The sequence below is a fragment of the Terrapene carolina genome, unplaced genomic scaffold (assembly GCF_002925995.2).
Source record: "Terrapene carolina triunguis isolate 2854851 unplaced genomic scaffold, T_m_triunguis-2.0 Scaffold53, whole genome shotgun sequence".
NCBI classification, from domain to species: Eukaryota; Metazoa; Chordata; order Testudines; family Emydidae; genus Terrapene; species Terrapene triunguis.
This window is the reverse complement of record NW_020664404.1, coordinates 19,831,510-19,850,322: the sequence shown is the minus strand read 5'-3', so window position 1 is coordinate 19,850,322 and position 18,813 is coordinate 19,831,510. Positions and strand designations below refer to the sequence as shown.

At 40.3% G+C, this 18,813-nt stretch overlaps 1 protein-coding gene across 2 annotated transcripts in view; it reads right to left on the bottom strand.

Moving 5' to 3' along the window:
- ZCCHC2 (zinc finger CCHC-type containing 2) overlaps positions 1–18,813 on the bottom strand; it is a 74,775-nt gene that overhangs the window by 31,401 nt on the left and 24,561 nt on the right. For both annotated transcript variants that reach the window (XM_024203895.3, XM_024203905.3), the window contains exons 3-8: positions 18,597–18,673; positions 16,685–16,756; positions 9,786–9,898; positions 7,768–7,862; positions 4,399–4,482; positions 1,955–2,012 (exon numbers count right to left, since the gene is read on the bottom strand). In XM_024203895.3, the coding sequence (XP_024059663.2) occupies positions 1,955–2,012; positions 4,399–4,482; positions 7,768–7,862; positions 9,786–9,898; positions 16,685–16,756; positions 18,597–18,673 (499 nt within the window). The remainder of the gene's footprint in view (positions 1–1,954; positions 2,013–4,398; positions 4,483–7,767; positions 7,863–9,785; positions 9,899–16,684; positions 16,757–18,596; positions 18,674–18,813) is intronic.

The window sequence follows — 18,813 nt, the reverse complement described above, 5'->3', positions numbered from 1 at the left end:
AATCAGCTTCTCTTCTTACTCTGTGCAAGAAGCCACAGAATTTAAGATACATATTGTTACTTATGCTAGGTATTTTGCAGTTTCTGGTTTTGCTTATTTTTTTGTATGGCCAAGATACAATAAAATGTATATATAGAAATGATGAAGAACAAATTGGCAGGCTATAAGGCATCTTGCATACAGATTTTCTGGGAAAGCTAAGCTGCTGTAAAAAGACCATTATATATAAATGCTGTAAGTCTAGATACTAAGATGGGTGAACCAGAGTGCCAGGCATTAAACAAGGATATTGGTATAATATGCACCATGGAAACTTGGTGCAATGAGGATAACCAGTAGTACACGACACAAAATATATAGGAATCAGAGTCACATATCAAAAAATATATTTGAATTGGAAAAATACAAAGAATGGCAACAAAAATGATTAGGGGTATGGAACAGCTTCCATATAAGGAGAGATTAAAAAGACTGTTCAGCTTGGAAAAGAGACGACTACTAAGGAGGGATATGATGGGGTCTATAAAATCATGAATGGTGTGGAGAAAGTGCATAAGGAAGTGTTATTTACCCCTTTACATAACACAAGAAGTAGGAGTCACAATGAAATTTATAGGCAGCAGGTTTAAAACAAACATAGGGGAGGGACAGCTCAGTGGTTTGAGCATTGGCCTGCTAAACCCAGGGTTGTGAGTTCAATCCTTGAGGGGGCCACTTAGGAATCTGGAGCAAAATCAGTACTTGGTCCTGCAAGTGAAGGCGGGGGGCTGGACTTGATGACCTTTCCAGGTATATCTCCTCCTATAAGTACTACTTTACACAATGAAAAAATATAACTGTCCAAAAAAAAAAAAAAAAAAAAAAAAAATATAGGTGAGTTCATGGAGGATAGCTCCATCAATGACTATTAGCCAAGATGGTCTATGATGCAACTCCAGGTATCCCTAAACCTCCAACTGCCTGAAGCTGGGACTCGACAACAGGGGATGGATCACTCAATTGTCCTGTCCATTCCCTCTGAAGCATCTGGCATTGGCCACTATCAGACGACAGAATACTGGGCTAGATGGACCACTGGTCTGACCCAGTATGGTCATTCTTGAGTAAATACCTTCCACAAAATTTCTGGATAGGCTTGTTAGCATTCTTCATTAATAATTCAAGGACTAAAATATACATGGAAAGCATGTCTATGAGTTTTTTAAACTGGGTTTGTAAAAAAGTGTTTACATTTACAATGGGCCATAAACAGAAGTTAAGATTTCAATGCTTTAGTTGATGGACTATTGTAGGAAGATAGTAACTATACTTCCCCCATAGGAAAAATATGAAAAGCCACACAAGAGGGATGATTCAACAATATGAGGAATTACTGAAAACCAGGGATGGGGATGCATGGAGTCTTATATGCCAACTATGTAAGTATTTAATATGTGATTGTCTGATTTATGCCAGAAAAGTTGTGAACCTTTACTGGTAAAAGACTTGGCCCCTACTGGGCAAGGACCTAACCTTGGAGAAAAAGAAAAGCTAGTTTGTGGTTATGATGTTCTGTATGCTCCCTGAATAACAATGCCATTTTTTGTAAGACAGTCCCAAAATTCTTTGGAGCCAGCTAGTCATCTTTCAAATCTCATTCCCAAGGCTTAATACCCAGGAACATGGATTACCTTTGGAAAAGAAATGTATGAGTTACCTGATGTACACGTTAGGCAACTACATTTTTTAAAAACACATTTTAGGAAGAATTATCCAGGGATGTCTTCCAACTGAACTACTTTCTTCTTAAAGTTTTAATATTAAGACAACTTAATATACCTTATAACAGTTTGAAAAAGTCTTGATCCAAAAGGAAACTTGCATGCCCCTAAAGTTTCAAGCAACTAATAAATATGGATTTATTTAAGTTTGACTTTAAAGTAGACATGCTAGTTTTGCAAACCTTAATACCTACTTGGCAACAGGACTTTTCCCATTATGTTTTTTATGGACTGATGTGTGCTGCATTACATCTGGGGGGAGAAAAAAGAACACAAGTCAGCAATGCCAATAGTAACAATTGTTTCTATTATAAGTCAATCCAGGAAAATAACCCATCCAGTAAAGGTTCTCGACTATATTTCACTCAATGTTTTGGTAGTGACAGGAAAAAGACAAATGCTACTATAGATACAGATCCCAGTCTTACAATCTGATCCAACATGAGTGGACCCCGTACACTTGCACAGAAGGCCACTCAAGTCAAACAATGCATGGAAGCAGGGGTCAGTTGACATGGATCAGATGGGTAGGACTGGGGACCTTCATCCCCAGTTTCCCAGAAAAGTTACAAAAATAGCAAAAAGCACAGGGAGAGAAGTGTACATTTCATAGTCAACTGGGATTATTTTTCACCAACAGACTAACTATAGGTGCCCTGGTTGTGTCATTAGAGGTTGCCAGATTTAGCTCAATGGGACAAAAAAAATCAGTCAAATCAAAAGGAAAAATGGAAATTGTTTCCTTTCTCCAACTCCTGGATATTGCCCCAGAAGGTTAATATGGTACTGGTAAGTTATGAGCTGCTCAATGAGTAAGTTCCTGCATTGATATAATGCATTTAGAACCTGAGATTAGTTGCAATTTAAGTAAACCTTACAAGTAATAGCATGTATATGTGGGAAAATGTTTATTATTTTTAACCGTAAGTCCTTGGAGCTTGTCTTTTTACCTCTCTGAAGTACTGTATATTTATTATACTGCCAAAAGTAAAATTTCCACGGTCCAATTGCTGCTGATCTTTGGCTTCTAAGTAACATCTTTGACTCCTCTGCTATCATTTCTGGGTTTTTCTATTTTTCTTTTGAAAGTTGCTATCATTTACCTCAACTCCCTTAAAGATGCAGTTCAGAACAAGATCAAAATAGAGATCCAACTAGAAGACTGAAGGCAGAGTGAGAATTGGAATTATTTGGAAAGTACGAAGTTTAAAAGCATTACCAAAGTTTACTCTAATGGCATTAAGCATGTATTCAAATGCATTTGAAATTTTAAAGTCGAAAAAGTTCTCATTTAAGGAAAATGTAAAAATGACAATTTGAACGATTTTCAAATGCATTCCAAAGTTTTCTTAGTGTTTTAAGATAGAACAGCGCAATGGGTGGCATTTTCTTTCAAAAACAGATAAAAAGCTTTTCTGAATTGTATATAGTTTTCCAGTGGTAGAAGATATTGTCTCTGCCTTGAAGGGAACAAAATTTGACACAAATCAACCAACCCTGGCATTTACAGTACAGAACTTTAAGAATCACATTTTGCCAATGCATTGCAACACAATCACAATCAGAGGATCCACTGGATAATGCGTCTCCTTAACAGGGACCTGACCAAATAGCTTACTGGTAAAAGGAAGAGGAGATACTTTGAAAAATAGCTATTTTGTATTACTGCAGTACTATGGTGAAATAGCTACAATTAAAGATAGTAACATTTCTACTAAAGGAGCAAGCAACCTATTGTGAGCTCTTATGAAACTGGAGGTTGAACAGGAATTTAGTCGTCTTGTCTCTTTAGCATTCCTGCCTGATGGCCCAAGCTGCCGCTGTCTTTTTTCACATTTCTTTATTTGAAAAGAGATTCAGAAAAGTTGCATCCAAAAGTACATCACACTCCACCTTGCATATCAGCATAAGAGGATAGGAATGAGAACACTGTGCGCTAGCAAATAGAATGGTTTAACAGTCCTTTGCGTCGCATGCCCTCCTTTGCCTATCGAAATGTCAAACTAGCATACAGCTCAAGTGATGCAAAACTGGCTTGGCATTCCTTTCAAAATGAGACTACTTATCCACTGGGCTAGTACATCCCATCAAAACTGTTCATGGTATCTGAGAAGTACCAACTCCCATATCTGGAGTTCATTACCCAGATCAGAAGGGTTAGTCACTGTTAGTAACTGGCCACAACACTACACAAGTGCAGCTTTGGGATAAAAATAGAGGAATGAAGTATTTCCACATAGAGGATCTTCATATTTAAGATGATGTTTTATAAATGTCAACTAAAACTGAAATACCTCACTCAACATTAACCAGGTCATAAAAAATAGACACATGAGGAAGTCACAAATATCTTTGTGTACTAACAAAAACCCCCACAACTCTTCCTAGCTGTTCACCCCAGCCTCTCCAAACAACTCAAAAAGCAACCACACCTCCAAAGCCTTCCTATTCACAAATGTAATAACCGTATTAAGTTACTGAAAGCGTGCAGTATCAAAAATTAAAATTTATATAGCAACTTTCATCCAAAGTCTTCAGCACTTTACAAGAGGTAGAAGTCAGTCAAATACATTATTTCTGTGACTGTCAGCCTGGTAAAAATTTTACTCATACATAGAACCTTTGAATATATGAATACCTTCCTCCTGACTTGAAGCCTCTGAACTGTCCTCCTTGAAGTGTTCTGATGCCTTAGCTGTCTTCGAAGAGGGTTGTAAGTTACCTGTTGAGAATAAGTTTTATGTAGTTTTCTAGGAAGTTATTACAGCAACTAACTCAGGGTAAAAAGTTAGCTTCTGCAAGGAGGTACAGAAAACTAGAAGCTATGTTAAGGAAAAAGTGAGAGAGAGAGAGATTGGGGCTTTTATACCAACTTAAAGATACCATCTTAATTTTAGCTAGTTGAATAGCAGGTGAAGTTTGTGTAAATATCATTAAAACCAAAAAAAGCATACTTTACACAGGTGTGCCAAATGCAATAAAAGCGCTCAGCACACATTATAAATGACTTTAAGAAGTTGTGTTTCTTTGCAGTTCTAACACCTTAAAATTCCAACTATGACACATCAATGTGAACTATACCAGTAACATACTCTCAGGACACCAAACCCTTCTAGGGCTGGCTATTTTGAGAGAAGGCATGAACAAGTATGCCATTTTAAAACTATGGTGCAGTTTTAACTGTTTGAGATTGTTTGAAGATGGTTAAACAAACTACTTTAAAATCTATTTGAAATGGGTTAAAATGCATTTTTTCAAGTTTAGAGTTATTTCTTAATCCTTTCACAATTACAGGTGAAAGTGATGTGGCATTAACTATAGTTAAGTTTGCCTAATACTTATAATAGCCAAGCCAGCCACCTGAGCTAAAATTTTCTATACCAGATATCTGCCTTGAGGTTGCCCTTTGCTCTGGAATCAGTTTTTTCCTGTCCAGAAAAATCCATGAACATTTGACTGAACTGTAAATCTTTGGAAACGGTTTGTACATGTGGATTAGAGGCTTATGGGAAGTGGCAACAAATTTTTCCTGAACACTGTCGATATTGAGCATGCTTTACCCCCAAAGCACAATCCAGGCTGGGACTGAGTAGGTCTTTTGCTGCAGGTGCTTCTCCAGTCTGCTGGGAGGGGGTCGCTGTGACACTGGGAACGAGGACTGAGAGCTAGTAGACCATCTCACTGCTGGTGCCCAGGCAGTGTGGACGACTGCTCACTGAATGGTTAGCCATTCAATATCTTTACCCTCTATGCATGGCCCTAAGCCTTATTTACTGCACACCTTTCAAAACTTGCCTTGAATGCAAATTTATTAAAATTTCCTCATGGACTTTACGGTGTTTATCCCTGTTACATAGGAGTGCTTCACAAACATTAGTTTATCTTCAAAACAGCCCTGTGATGCAAGATATTCAGTTACCCAACTATAGAGTGAGGGTCTAAGGCAGAGATTCAGATCAAGATTGTCAAAGGTGTCCACTAATTTTATTATAGCACTTCAGATGTTCAAAGCACAACTATTGATTTCAGTTGCAAATAATCAGCACTTCTGCAAGTCAAAGCACGGGTGTCCAAAATAGGGCACCCAGAAAACAAACGGTTACCAGTAAGTTTTGGTTTATGTAATTTGTCCAGCATAACAGGAACTATGGAAGAAAGATAGAATTCACTTCTTCAGAGTGGCACTCAACTGCTTAAACTACAAGACTAACCTTTTGCTTCCTGGGGTACCCTGCCTCATTTGCAACTTAACTTCAAACTTCTGCAACAACTGAGGCAGTAGTCTAGACCCCCCAACCACCACCACCACCATGCAAACATGGTCCACCCTGTGCACTGAATGCAGCAGGGTGTCCTTTGGAAAAAGGCGCGATCATATTATTAGGCTGTACCCTAATGAATTTGCACCAGGGGACAAAGTGAAGGCTGCATGACCAACTTATGCTGCATAACAGATTTCCCACCAGGGAAATCTACTGCAAGATGCACGTTTGTCAGGGGTGGGAGCCCAAAAGAGACTCTGGACAATATTCAATATCTTTTGGAGATCAATTTGCCCAAACATTTACACAGTTGGTGCAAATCCTACTTTAAGCACTGAAACATCCAGCATTGAGGCGTCTAGCAAAACATGAGGAAGAGAGATAAACTGCAGCTGATCTGAAGTCAGCCCAGTTGAATCCATAAATATTTTGTTCGAAGTCTATGAAGGTGTTTGTCATTCACTTTACAGGGCTGATAAACATGATAGCCTTGTTACAGAAGGCTTCAGGGAGGGCAGTAAAGATGATTAATGTACAAATTAATAATTCACAGTAAGTTAATATTTTCCGTTTGTGCCTTGCAGTCCTTTACTCAGTCTCTACAAATATATGGAAATGTCTGCATGGGCAAAAAACCTACACACTATGCACTAGTTTGCATACTAGCATGGGAGGAAAAAAGATTTCCCTCCCAAAAGGCAGGATCAACCATTGACTGATATGATCCAAAGAAAAAAGTCTGATTCAATTTTGTATACCTCCAGTGGTCCTCTTGTTTGAGGTGAAGCCAGGCCATAAATAAGTGAGATTCTATCGAGTACCCAAAAGCAGGAATCCCCAAATTGCTGCACACACTAAGTGTTGCCAGCCTGCTAGAACAGAGGTGGGCAAACTACAGCCCGCAGGCCACATCCGGCCCGCGGGACCCTCCTGCCTGGTCCCTGGGCTCCTGGACTAGTCCTCGGCCCCTCCCCCACTGTTCCCCCTTGCCCGCAGCTCATTGCACTGCCGGCGCGATGCTCTGGGTGGTGGGGCTTTTGCAGAGTTGCGGCCTGACCCAGTGCTCTGTGCTGCACGGTGGTGTGGCTGGCTCCAGCGGGCGGCACGGCTGCTTGTCCTGGTGCTCTTGGCGGTGCGGCTGTAGTGCCGCCAGCCACTGGTGCTCCAGGCAGTGCGTTAAGGGGGCAGGGAGCGGGGGGGTTGGATAGAGGGCAGGGGAGTTCGGGGTGGTGGTCGGGGGTGGAGGTGTGGATAGGGGATGGGGCGGCGGGGGGCAGTCAGGGGCAGAGGTTCCAGGGGCGGTCAGGGAGAAGGGGTGATTGAATGGGGGCAGGGGCCCGGGGGGGGACAGTCAGAAAGGAGAGGAGGGGTTGGATGGGGTGGTGGGGGGCAGTCAGGGGTGGGGGGGTCCAGGGAATGGAGGTGGGGGGTCAGATGGGGACAGGGGCTGGGCCATTGGGGAGGCACAGCCTCCCCAACTGGCCCTCCATACAATTTCGGAAACCTGATGTGGCCCTCAGGCCAGAAAGTTTGCCTGCCCCTTTGCTAGAAACTCAAAGAAAGCAAAGAATATTCTACAGTATCTTCAGTCTCATTCTAAATTTGTATTCTCGAGAGGGGGGCCAGTGAATAGTCACTTCTGCAATGGATACGAAGTTCATAAAAAGGATAAAATAACTTGGGGGCAGGAAGAAAGTCTTACAGCTTCTTCATATTATACAAAAGAATATTTAGAAATTTCTTACTGTGAGTGTGCAAAGATTCTGATGAAATTGACTGGAAGAAGTTGTACACTCTCTGACTCTGCAGAAAAGCCTGTGACATATTTGAAAATAGCTGCCTGAAATAAAAGAGTTTTCAGTTACTTTAAGACATTGGTTTTTAACGTAAAACCATAAGTCATTTAAAACCATCCTAAATTAACCATGAAACTTAATCATTAACACTTAATTTGGTATAGACAGTATAAAAAAGTCCATCTTTGTCTTTGAGCTAGTACAGTATTGTTAAGAGTACAGACCTTGCAAAGGAATAGTTAAAAGCAAAACCAACTACGATTTGTAAAGAAGTCTCAGTGTTCATCTAAAAACATCTATTCATATAGAATTTTTTTTTTAAATTCCACATTTTTGGTCTCAGACTAGCTTGAACTTTTTAACCAACTGAAATAACCTGTAACATTCATAAGACTTGGGGCTACCAGACCATGAAATTTGTGCTCCAGCATCTTAAATTTTTTTGAAACTGAGCACAAGATGCTATCAAAATCCAGTCAATTTATTCTTTTACATGTAGATTTAAATTTGTCTATGGAAATAAGTTAGAGTAGTAGTCTGAATATTCTTGGAGGTAAACATGAAAAAGGACTGGATTTTCAAAAGCACTCTGTGTTCATCTAAATCTGCTCCCACTGAGTCAGCGACAAAGCCCATGAGCCTTCAAATAGGAGAAGGCTTAGGCTAACATCAAGTACTTTGAAAATCCAGCCTAAGTTCCAGTTTTTGCTTGCTGAAGAGTATTACCCAGTTCCATTTTCCAGAAAACTATGCTTTCCATTGCTGAAAAACATCAAGTTGTGTTACATTTAAAACAAACAAAAATTTAACTTTGTCCTGCAGTGACACCACAAGGGGAAAAAAAGAAGTCAGTTTAATCTAACCTGGAACCACAAAACCCACAATGCCATAATTATATGGTTAATGCATGGCATCACAGGACAGTTAATGTTTGGGTATCTTAACCACATTTCCATACCATAACATGTTTGGATTTCTTTTAAGTGTAACCTTAGCAGAATTTCCTGGTTTTGTAATTCTTTCATAATCATGCATTACAGCCTCCGTGTCATGCTATTAGCCTTAAAGATACGTACTCTCCAACCTGAACTCTATTTTAGAGAGAGAGAGAGAGAGTCTTGGAATTTCTATTGAAATCAATTTGGATTATTTGGGACTATCAAATTCTACATCTAGCTAGCCTACTGAATTCCATATTCACATGATACTACCCTTATTCATTCTCTTCCAAGCCATCTTGTCTGTCACTCATTGCCTCCTATCTTACATGAAACTATTAGCCCTTTGGGGTACTGTCTTCCTATAGTGTTTGTACAGCTCCTAATACAATGGAGATCTGATCCCTGGATATAACGCTACCATATAATGTTATCTCAAGACAAGCATTTTCTTGAGTAGAGCAGCTAATTATTAAGAGTATCTTCCTAAGAGTGTCTCAGTTGAATACCAGGCTCTCAAAGATAAACAGTTGCTGTTTCACTTAGCCACTGCCAGTCCATTTTACCTGTAAATATTCTGCTCCATGAGCCCAATTAATTCCCACTAAAGTACATGGATTGAGTCTGGTAGCCACTAGAGATTTTGGAATAAAGTTTCATTCTGCAGTACATATTCACAAAAGAGGGAGGGAAGAAAGCATATAGAAAATAGGTTCAATGGGAAAAAAAAGAAAGACCGAACACTGGTTGAGGGAAGGAAATGCTCATTTGACCTGGAAAAGAGGAATCAATTTTCTTTTCTTCAAAGTTAAGGGGAGGAGGGGAGAGAAAAAAAAGACAAGGAAATGAAGAAAAACTGGACAGAATAATATGCAACATGTTTCCACATGACTCATATCTTATATTACTTTTCTGAAGAAGCCCAGAGCCTCTGAGAAAGTCTTATCAGAGAATGCCATGCTGCTGACAGCTCACTTGACTTAGGTGTTTTTTTTCCAAAGAAAATAATTTGTCTGCTCAGCTGGTTACCTTATTATTGGCTCTAGATCTGGGTGCCGCCGTTCTTCCTTCTTCTGGAAACCCTGATTTAGTGCCCGTAAAATGGTCTTGTCAAACGCTTCAGAAGACAGTTCCTTTGGAAGCTGGTGAAAGGGTTCCAAATATGAGTTATGCACTTTCATAATCAAAGTCTTGATAACAGTACTCTTTATACATGCAATTATACTCCTTACTTAGCAGCACTGAGCTTGGATTTGCTACTTTTAAAACAAATCTCATTGCTCTAGACGTGTGTGCCACAGTTAATAGCAAAACAATTTGTTAGAGAACTGTGAATACTAAAGTGTCTGAGGCCATTTAGATGTTCCAATTTAGTTGGAGACAAAAATTTGTTAACATTTACACTAAAGCTTTGAAATGTGCTGTAATATGAAAGCATGAGATGAGATTCTAATAAAAATGTCTAAGAAAAAAAGATAGTGTTATTGAATTTTTATTTGAGAAATGCTAGCAGTCCAAAGTCAATTTCCAAAATTTAACTGAATAGCAATACTGCACCTTTTAACATCTAGTGACAATCAGTTATGATCAATAGGTTATATAGTTTACAAAGAAGCAGTTGTCTGTCAGCAGCATCCTTCAGCATATTTGAAGAGACTGAAGCCAGCGTGCTAGCTGGGAACTGCATGTTATTCACTGGCCAGGAATTAAGAATTTCTTGCACCGCATAAAGAACTATTGGTACCTCATATTTAATGCAATGTGCGCAACTGCTAGGTAGCAACTTACAAAACTTGATACAATCAGAATTTTGAAATAAAAACCTGCAAATTAACATCCCACACAAAGAGTAACGAAGGCATAGAAAAAAGAAAGTGGCAAATTTCAGACGTAGAGTTTTTTTACTCCCCACTTCATAAAGTGGGCACTGGTCTCATGGACTAGACCATAGCAGCTAGTGGAAGCAGAGGAAACATGAAGACTACTTAGCAATATTATATTTCATGAAAGTGTGAGTAGAGTGCCCGTCTTCAGCTCTAGGACTAGGTGTTTTCATAAGAGCTTATGTTATATAGGTGTTTGGTTTTTAAGATACAGACATCAGAGACTTGGTGCTAAATTAGTGGTAATGAGAAAAGAGATTTTGACCACAGAAAATACGAACTTTAAACTCAAATCAATTGTTGAAAGTAGGAATGTCTTAGACCGGAATGGAAATCTATGAACTGGGGAAGGCTTGCAGAGCTCCACAGCACAAAAATCTTGATACGTGTTCATGTATCCAGGGATGCCATCTTAAATATGACAGTTTAAATGGTCAAGACCTGCATTCTTGAAGTGCCTGCTTTGAAACCATTATGTAAAAAGTGAATTTGGATCAAAGAGGACTTAATAAAATTTTCAAAACATACCTAAGTCAATCATCATGAGACATGTGGGGATGCACAGACTTGAATATACTGCAAGTTCTCATGGAGATTCAGTTAATGGGATCTTTCCAAGAAGAAATGGAAGTATTAGAATGACCCTGAATAGTCCTTTGCTTTATGGGGTTTGTTGTAATGAAGGGGACTGAATTAATCTGTCCTAAATAGGGTATTTCTATTCCACAGAGTAACCCTGTGGAATGAATAAGATTCCCCTACCAGACATTGTAGAGGTGCCTAGATGAGCAAAATGGTGAAATTTCCCCATTATGCTTTCTTGGGCCACTAAAGTGAGGGAATCATGTAGCAGTTTGAGATGGAGATTGCAGATGCAGCCTTGGCTCAGCTTCATTTCCCTCTGGAAGCAGAGCTTCTTTTTCTGCTACCTTGAAGAGTGGAAATCTTGAAACGGCTCATCTTGGCTTGTTGTTTGAGCAAAATTCCCTCTTGAACTGCCTAACTGATAGAGTGAACATTTTCTTCTAGACTTCAACAACTGAACAGTCTAGAACCTTTTAAATGAGTTTCTCCAGAAACTTTGGAAGTGAGTGTTGAAGACTACTAGTCTAGGTAACATAGGAAAGAGCATTAAATCCATTGCCTATTTATTCCAATGTCCTATCTGATAGAAACCAAATCTAGATGCAAGAAACCCTGCAGCAGGTAGATACAGGACAGACTGTCCCCACTAAGGTCTCATCTAATACAGTCAAACCTCGCAATAATGCACCCTGTGATAACGCGAATTCGGATATAATGCGATCATAAGTTGGCTCCTCTTTAAGGCCGTAATACTGTTCGAGTTTTGCTGGAATGCTTTCTTTACGACATTTATAAATAAACCGCGTTCTTCCGGTCTTATAGGATATAGTGACTCGTGGCCATTGCAGGCCCATTGCACTTAGTTCGGGTTGTACATGTGTATGGTGTTTGCCTATGAACTTATTAATTTCCTATATTTAAAAAAATATTTTACCATTATGGATACGCCAGTTCGCAAACGCAAGTCGTTTTCTGCCCAAGGGAAATTGGATGCCCTGGATCAACTAAAGAAGGGCAAACAACAAACTCAGCTTGCTAGAGATCTAGGAATTAGAATCCACTCTGCAAGGGTGGAAAAAAGAAAAAAGCTCCGTAGCCTACCCTGCATTCTTGCAGAGGAAACTGGTTTACAGCGTAAAAAGGTCAAGTTTGCTAATGACGAAAGCCTAGATTCAGCCTTGTACCAATGGTTTGTGCAGGCTCGTGCAGAAGGAGTTCCCATTTCTGGCCCTATTCTGAAAGCTCAAGCAGAGAAATTTGATCGCCTTATCAATGGAAATGAATCCAAATGTAAGGCGAGTAACGGCTGGCTGGACAGATTCAAGAAAAGGCACACTATAAGCCAAGTTCTTGTGTCTGGGGAAATCCGCTCAGCTGATAAAGAGGCTGCCGATTCCTACCCAACTGAGCTTAAAAAGTTGCTGGAGGAAGATGCCACACAGCCAATCAAGTTTACAACTGCGACGAGACTGGTTTATGCTTTAAAAAGGTTACCCGATCCCACCCTCGCAACCAGGACTGATAGTCACAAATGAGAAGGCTTTAAGCAGAGGAAGGACCAAGTCACTCTTTTTTGCGTCAAAAAGTCTAGCAGCCACAAAGTTAGACCTCTGATGATCGGAAAAGCAAGGTGTCCCAGATGTTTTCAGCATGTTAATATGAAGGCCCTTCCCTTTGAATACTCCAACAGCAAGAATGTATGGATGAATAGCTCCATATTGAAAGACTGGTTCCATAAAACTTTTGTGCCAGCCGTTCGGGCTCATTTGTGAAAACTCAAGCAGGAGGAAAAAGCTCTCCTCCTGCTGGATAATTGCCCTGCCCACCCCCCAGCGGAAAAACTGGTCAGTCGTGACGGCAAGATTAAAGTCTCTTCTCTCCCGAAGAACACTATGTCAGAAATCCAGCCACTGGACCAAGGCAAAACTATTGTCGCGAAATGATCAAGTGGATGGTAGCGGGTAACAACTCCTCCGTCGACACATCACTGACGTTACTCAACTTGAAAGAAGTCTGTCACCTCGGCAGGAAAGCCTGGGATGCTATCTCTGCACGTTGCATTGAACGATGCTGGATAAAGGGTCTTGGTCCAGCTTTTCCGTCATCTACACACGATGATAGTAATGACGACGAGCCTGAATTTACAAGATTCATTGAAAACGATGTACGTTTAGCCGAAGAAGCACTCAGAAAATATGAGCACAATCATCACGATATCCTCAAATGGTTTTCAGCAGATGACATCTGCCCCATATGAACACATTTCAGATGACGAAATTGTTGCAAATGTCAGCATGAAGAATGAAGTTGCACCACCAGAGCCCGAAACCAGTGGCGCTAATGACGACAACAACGACACCTCAACTCCCCCACCAAAAGTGTCCGAGGCAGTAAAGCACCTAGAAGCCTGTTTGAGGTGGCTGGAAACTCAAGACATGGACAGCGTCCAAATCCTCCAACTCAGCAGCATTCTTGACTTTGCTAGAAGCCAACAGTCCGCGGCAAATAAGCAGACCACACTAGATAGCTTTTTTAAGAAGTGATGAAATTTAAAATTATGGAGTCATGCAACCAGATTGACTTTGCACTCTGCACTATGATTAGTATAGTCGATTTCACATGTTTCTTTCATGTACATGTAATTAAATTACTACTTTTGTGTTTAAAACATGCTGGGATAACTTGTGTTTAAAAAAAAAAAACTGACCGGCTTGAAATGGTAAATGTTCGTAACCCCGCATTTATCGCAATCGGATTTTTTGGACCCCAATTATTGTGTTATAGCGGGGTTTCACTGTACCTACTACTTGGAGAATGACTACCTACCAGACCGCTTGCTTATCCAGTTATCCGTTTCAGAATTTAACAAACTGTGTTTGCGTTAGCCATACAAATGTTGAATCCCTCTGTGAATTATGCTAAATTCTTGGCCTCAGCAACATCCTGCGAGTCTAATTCCTTCCATCGGTTTCACTGAATGTCCAATTATTCTTGCACTGTATATGAGGGTAGAACAGAAGCTCTCTACCTACCTACTTTATAGTATACAGTAGAACCTCAGAGTTACGAACACCTCGGGAATGGAAGTTTTTCATAACTCTGAAATGTTCATAACTCTGAACAAAATGTTATGGCTCTTTCAAAATTTAACATTGACTTAATACAGCTTTGAAATTTTACTATGCAGAAGAAAAAGGCTGCTTATAAGTATTTTAATTTAAATGAAACAAGCACAGAAAGTTTCCTTATCTTGTCAAAAAAACTACTAAAAAGGGAAATTTTAATTTATGTTGAACACAGGGCTGTACAGTATTTGCTTTTTTGGGTCTCCGCTGCCTGATTGCATACTTTTGGTTCCAAATGAGTTGTGTGGCTGACTGGTCAGTTTGTATCTCTGTGTTTGTAACCCTGAGGTTCTACTGTAGGTTTTATATGCTTTTATCATATCTCCCTATTTGTCTTTCTAATGTAAGGAAGACTGGGAATCCTTCATACAAGGATTTTTCCATGCTCGTAATCACTCATCCGTCTCTGAACTGCTCTAGGGGCAAGATGACTTTCATTAAAAGAGGTATCAAATACAAAAGCAGCAGCCTGAGTATGTGTATATGAAAGTTACTTACCAGTAAAACTGCACAGTCACACAGTTATTGGGAGTTGCACCAATAGAACAATGGAAACCACTAAAAACAGTGCCCTTTCTTGCCAGACTTTATTCCACATGCTTGGTATCAAAAGGATAGAAGAGAGGCAATAGAGGAGATCTGTTCGCCAATTCAGCAGAAAAGCATCTGAAGTGACTAACATCTTCATCTGGCCTAGAACAGAACCTCGGTCACTGGTATCGTGTCTTGTTATAACTATCAGACAGATGTGTTCCCACCAGAAAAATATCCATTTTGCAACTGACTTTCAGGGATCATACTGGTACCACAGATTCTGGCTGAATTAATCTACCAGGATGTTGATCATCCCTATTAGGTATTGTAATATCATTACAGCTATCCTGTGCCTCACTACTTTCAGAGACCCACTGCCTCTTTGCAGAGTCATCTGGTGTGGATCCCTCCCTATTTGTTAGTCACAGTATTTTACCATTATGGTGCTGGCCAAGCGTTTGTACCACATTGTGCAGCCAGTCTGGATTAGGGTCATACATACTTCAACTAAATCCATACCTGCTGGATTCTTAATGGCTAAATCTCTAGGCTTAGCTCTGCACCTGGAAGCAGACATGAACAGAAGTCTGGCTAGGCTTCTTAGCACTTGAGAGGTTACTAGAAAGCTGAGGAAGGTGTCTTAAGCGTGGTCAGCAGTCAATTTATCGTGTCTAGATTAGACACGATAAATCGACCCCCGCTGGATCGATCACTGTGCGTCGATCCCGTGGGTAATGTAGACAAGCCCTTCGAACCCTTCAAAGCTCTCACAGATCTAGAAGTCTCCCAAATGGAAAAAAATGTGTATAACATTCAAAAAAAGTCTGGAATTGTATGCTGAGCAAGAAGGGTTTTCCAATATGAACGTAAATCTTATTCCCCTTTTAGAGTAGCGAAGCTCCAAACACTGATAATTCATATTCACTGGGGTCCATCAAGATGCTCTTTGTACAAAGTTACATGTGGCACAGTTTTAGTTAACAGGGTAATAGTGACACCAGAAGCTATTCGAGCCAAGCTCTCGTTAACGCTCTGAATCATTTGGAGAGGTAAAGAAAGATTCCCTAGGGTAGGCACAACCCAAGGATAGCCACTGAGGAATGGATGCAAGACCACAGTAGCTAGGATGATAGTACTGTTTTAACCCATTTTACAGGACACAATGGACATAGAGCACAAATATCTGCTAGTTTACTCACATTTTGTGAGTTCCTCAGGGAAGGGGGCTGCATTTGTCTCTACAACACCAAGTAGAAAATCGTAAGAAGTTTGGTATTCTTGGCTTTGCACCAGTAATTAAGTTATTTTCCTAGAGCAGTACTAACATGTTTGTTAGCATCCATGTAGACCATGTAGCCATGTCCAGTGTTAGCTCCAAGCTCCACTGGGAGCATAAAGAAAGCCAGCCTTACAGTTTTATGATAGCTCAATTAGAACCAAAAGGGTAGGAAGGGTTGTCTCCCATCTCAAACTACCATCTCCTGCCAACCAAGGACTCTTATCCTTATGGTTCTTGATAAGAACCATATCTTCTAGTCCTGCTTGGGCAGAAGGATGGTCAACATACTTTGGAAAGGAATCTATCACCATACAATATACATTCCTTTAAATAGAATGGCTAACATGCATTAGTGTTCATTCAATCAGTGCTTTCCTGAAAGCCAAAAGTCTGGCAATATTCTCAAGCTTCTGTCATTGAAGCTCGAGAGCCAAAATCATCATCTAGTAGTGCCCTATCCCATGAAATTGTAGTGTGATGTACAGTACTCTGCTTGTAGGTTGCTTACACTTGAATACATACTTTTAGTAGGAACTCCTGCAGCTCCTGATGTGTTTTTGTTACACATGTGACGGAAAGATCAGACCAGGTTACCTGATAGGAAGGGAGAGAAGAAGAAAAGGAAAGTTACATCATGTTTCTTTCCTTGCATTATACTATTTAAATATGTTTAGTACATCTACAGCACTGTCCATTTCAAGATGGTATACAAATACCCACTGCAAGTAAGTATTAATATCCATTTTGGCAAAATATAGATAGTAAGGGCCACACTTTCAAAAGGAGCCTACTAACTTTGGATATCCTCTAAAATAGTGGTTCTCAACCAGGGGTCTGGGGCCCCCTGGGGGGCTGCAAACAGGTTTCAGGGAGTCCTCCAAGCAGGGCCAGCGTTAGACTCACTGGTGCCCAGGGCAGAAAGTCGAAGCCCCACCGCATCAGGCTGAAGGCCAGGGCCCTGAGTTCCGTGACCTGGGGCTGAAGCCAAAGCCTGAGCAACTTAGCTTTGCGGGGCCATGTGGCATGGGGCCCCCATGCAATTGCCCTTCTTACTACCCCCTAATGCTGGCCCTCCTTTTTATATGCAGAAAACCAGTGCCGCAACGTCCAACCTACTATTTTTAGCATGCTAACTCAAGTAGAGCAAGCACAAGTCTGTCTACTGGGCAGGGGAGGCTTGCTCCCAGCTGAAATATAGACATAACCCAAGTTTCTGGTTGTTCTCAGAGAGCCACTTTGACACAGTTAAGATTGCTTCAGTGACAACAGCCTGTGCATCTGCAGTGTGTTCTACATTTTGTAGACTAAATTCTAAATTAACATGTTCTATAACATTGTGTTTTGGGGGGGAGAGGGGGGAAACCACAGAAAACCATAAGTGAGATTTTTTTTAATTTTAGCTCCAAACTTAAAAGTTTTTGCCTGGGAATACTGTTACATTTTCATGTCTACTTGTCAGTGGCCCATAAGATTAGATGCTGAAATACCCGCTTTTATATAGCACTTTATTAGCAGATCTCAAAATGCTTTGCAAAAGATTAGTATCACCACATTTTACAGATGGGGAAAGGAATCAAACCCAGGCCTTCTGAGTCCCAATCCAGTGCCTTATGTACTTTGCCACATTACATAGCATTGACTAGGAACAAACTGTAAGTTGTCCTCATTTAGTCAAAGTAGCACCAGTTTACAGAATTCACGGATGCACAGTATTAATAGTTTAACTTAATGCACTTCAGTACAGAAAGCTACTTTTCTGAACTAGTAGCAAAGCACTACTCATTTCTGTAATCAACCCCCAATCCCTGGTAACCATCAGATCAGTGTCTCTGGATATTCTCATGCTTGTGAGATGCACCAGGTAGACCTTCCAGAAAGCAGTGCTTGTCAGGGCCACCCTTTTGTACTACCAAACATTCAGAATATAGTTCTAAAAGGGCCACATGGCCTTGAATGCCTTTCTGACTTCCATACTACTGGCAGCTGCAGAGGCAAGAACCTCAGGACACCTATTTGGTATTTTTACTAAGTAATTAAACAGTTTTAGTATTAATTCTAAAACAGAGTACTAGTAAAATATTTATCACAAGCATGCAGCTCTCCAAGTCTGGGTTAGACCCAAAAAGGCCAAGATTTTCAGGCATATCATCACTCTGGAGTAACACACACATTACGTTTAGAAGAGGCCTAACTGGTGCTCAGTATGTTGTGTCTTCACACCTCAGGCCTGGCAGTACAGGCAGCATTTGCGCCATACCTTAATGAAGGAGGCAAAGAGCACGTGTCTTAAAGTGGTGTCTACTATTCTAAAAGAACTAGTGGGGAGAGAAATCTCACTAACACTAGTACTTTAAAAACAATTTTTATATCCCTAAGCCGTGTTAACTTCCTATTAAAAAGATGTACTTTTAAAAGCCAACTGTTATTTGCTTACTTTGAAGGTGTACTCCAAATGTTTATCAGCCCTTTTTCTTGGTACTCCTTTCAGAGTTATCTTCTCAATGTGTACAGCTGAAAGAAAAACAACAATTTGTTGCACAATATTAGAGATATGGGCATAAAACCTTACACAGCCAATCCAGTAATTACTGTCAGTGAAAAGAAAGCCTTAAAATAACATTGTAAATTAAATCATGCATTTATAGCAAAAG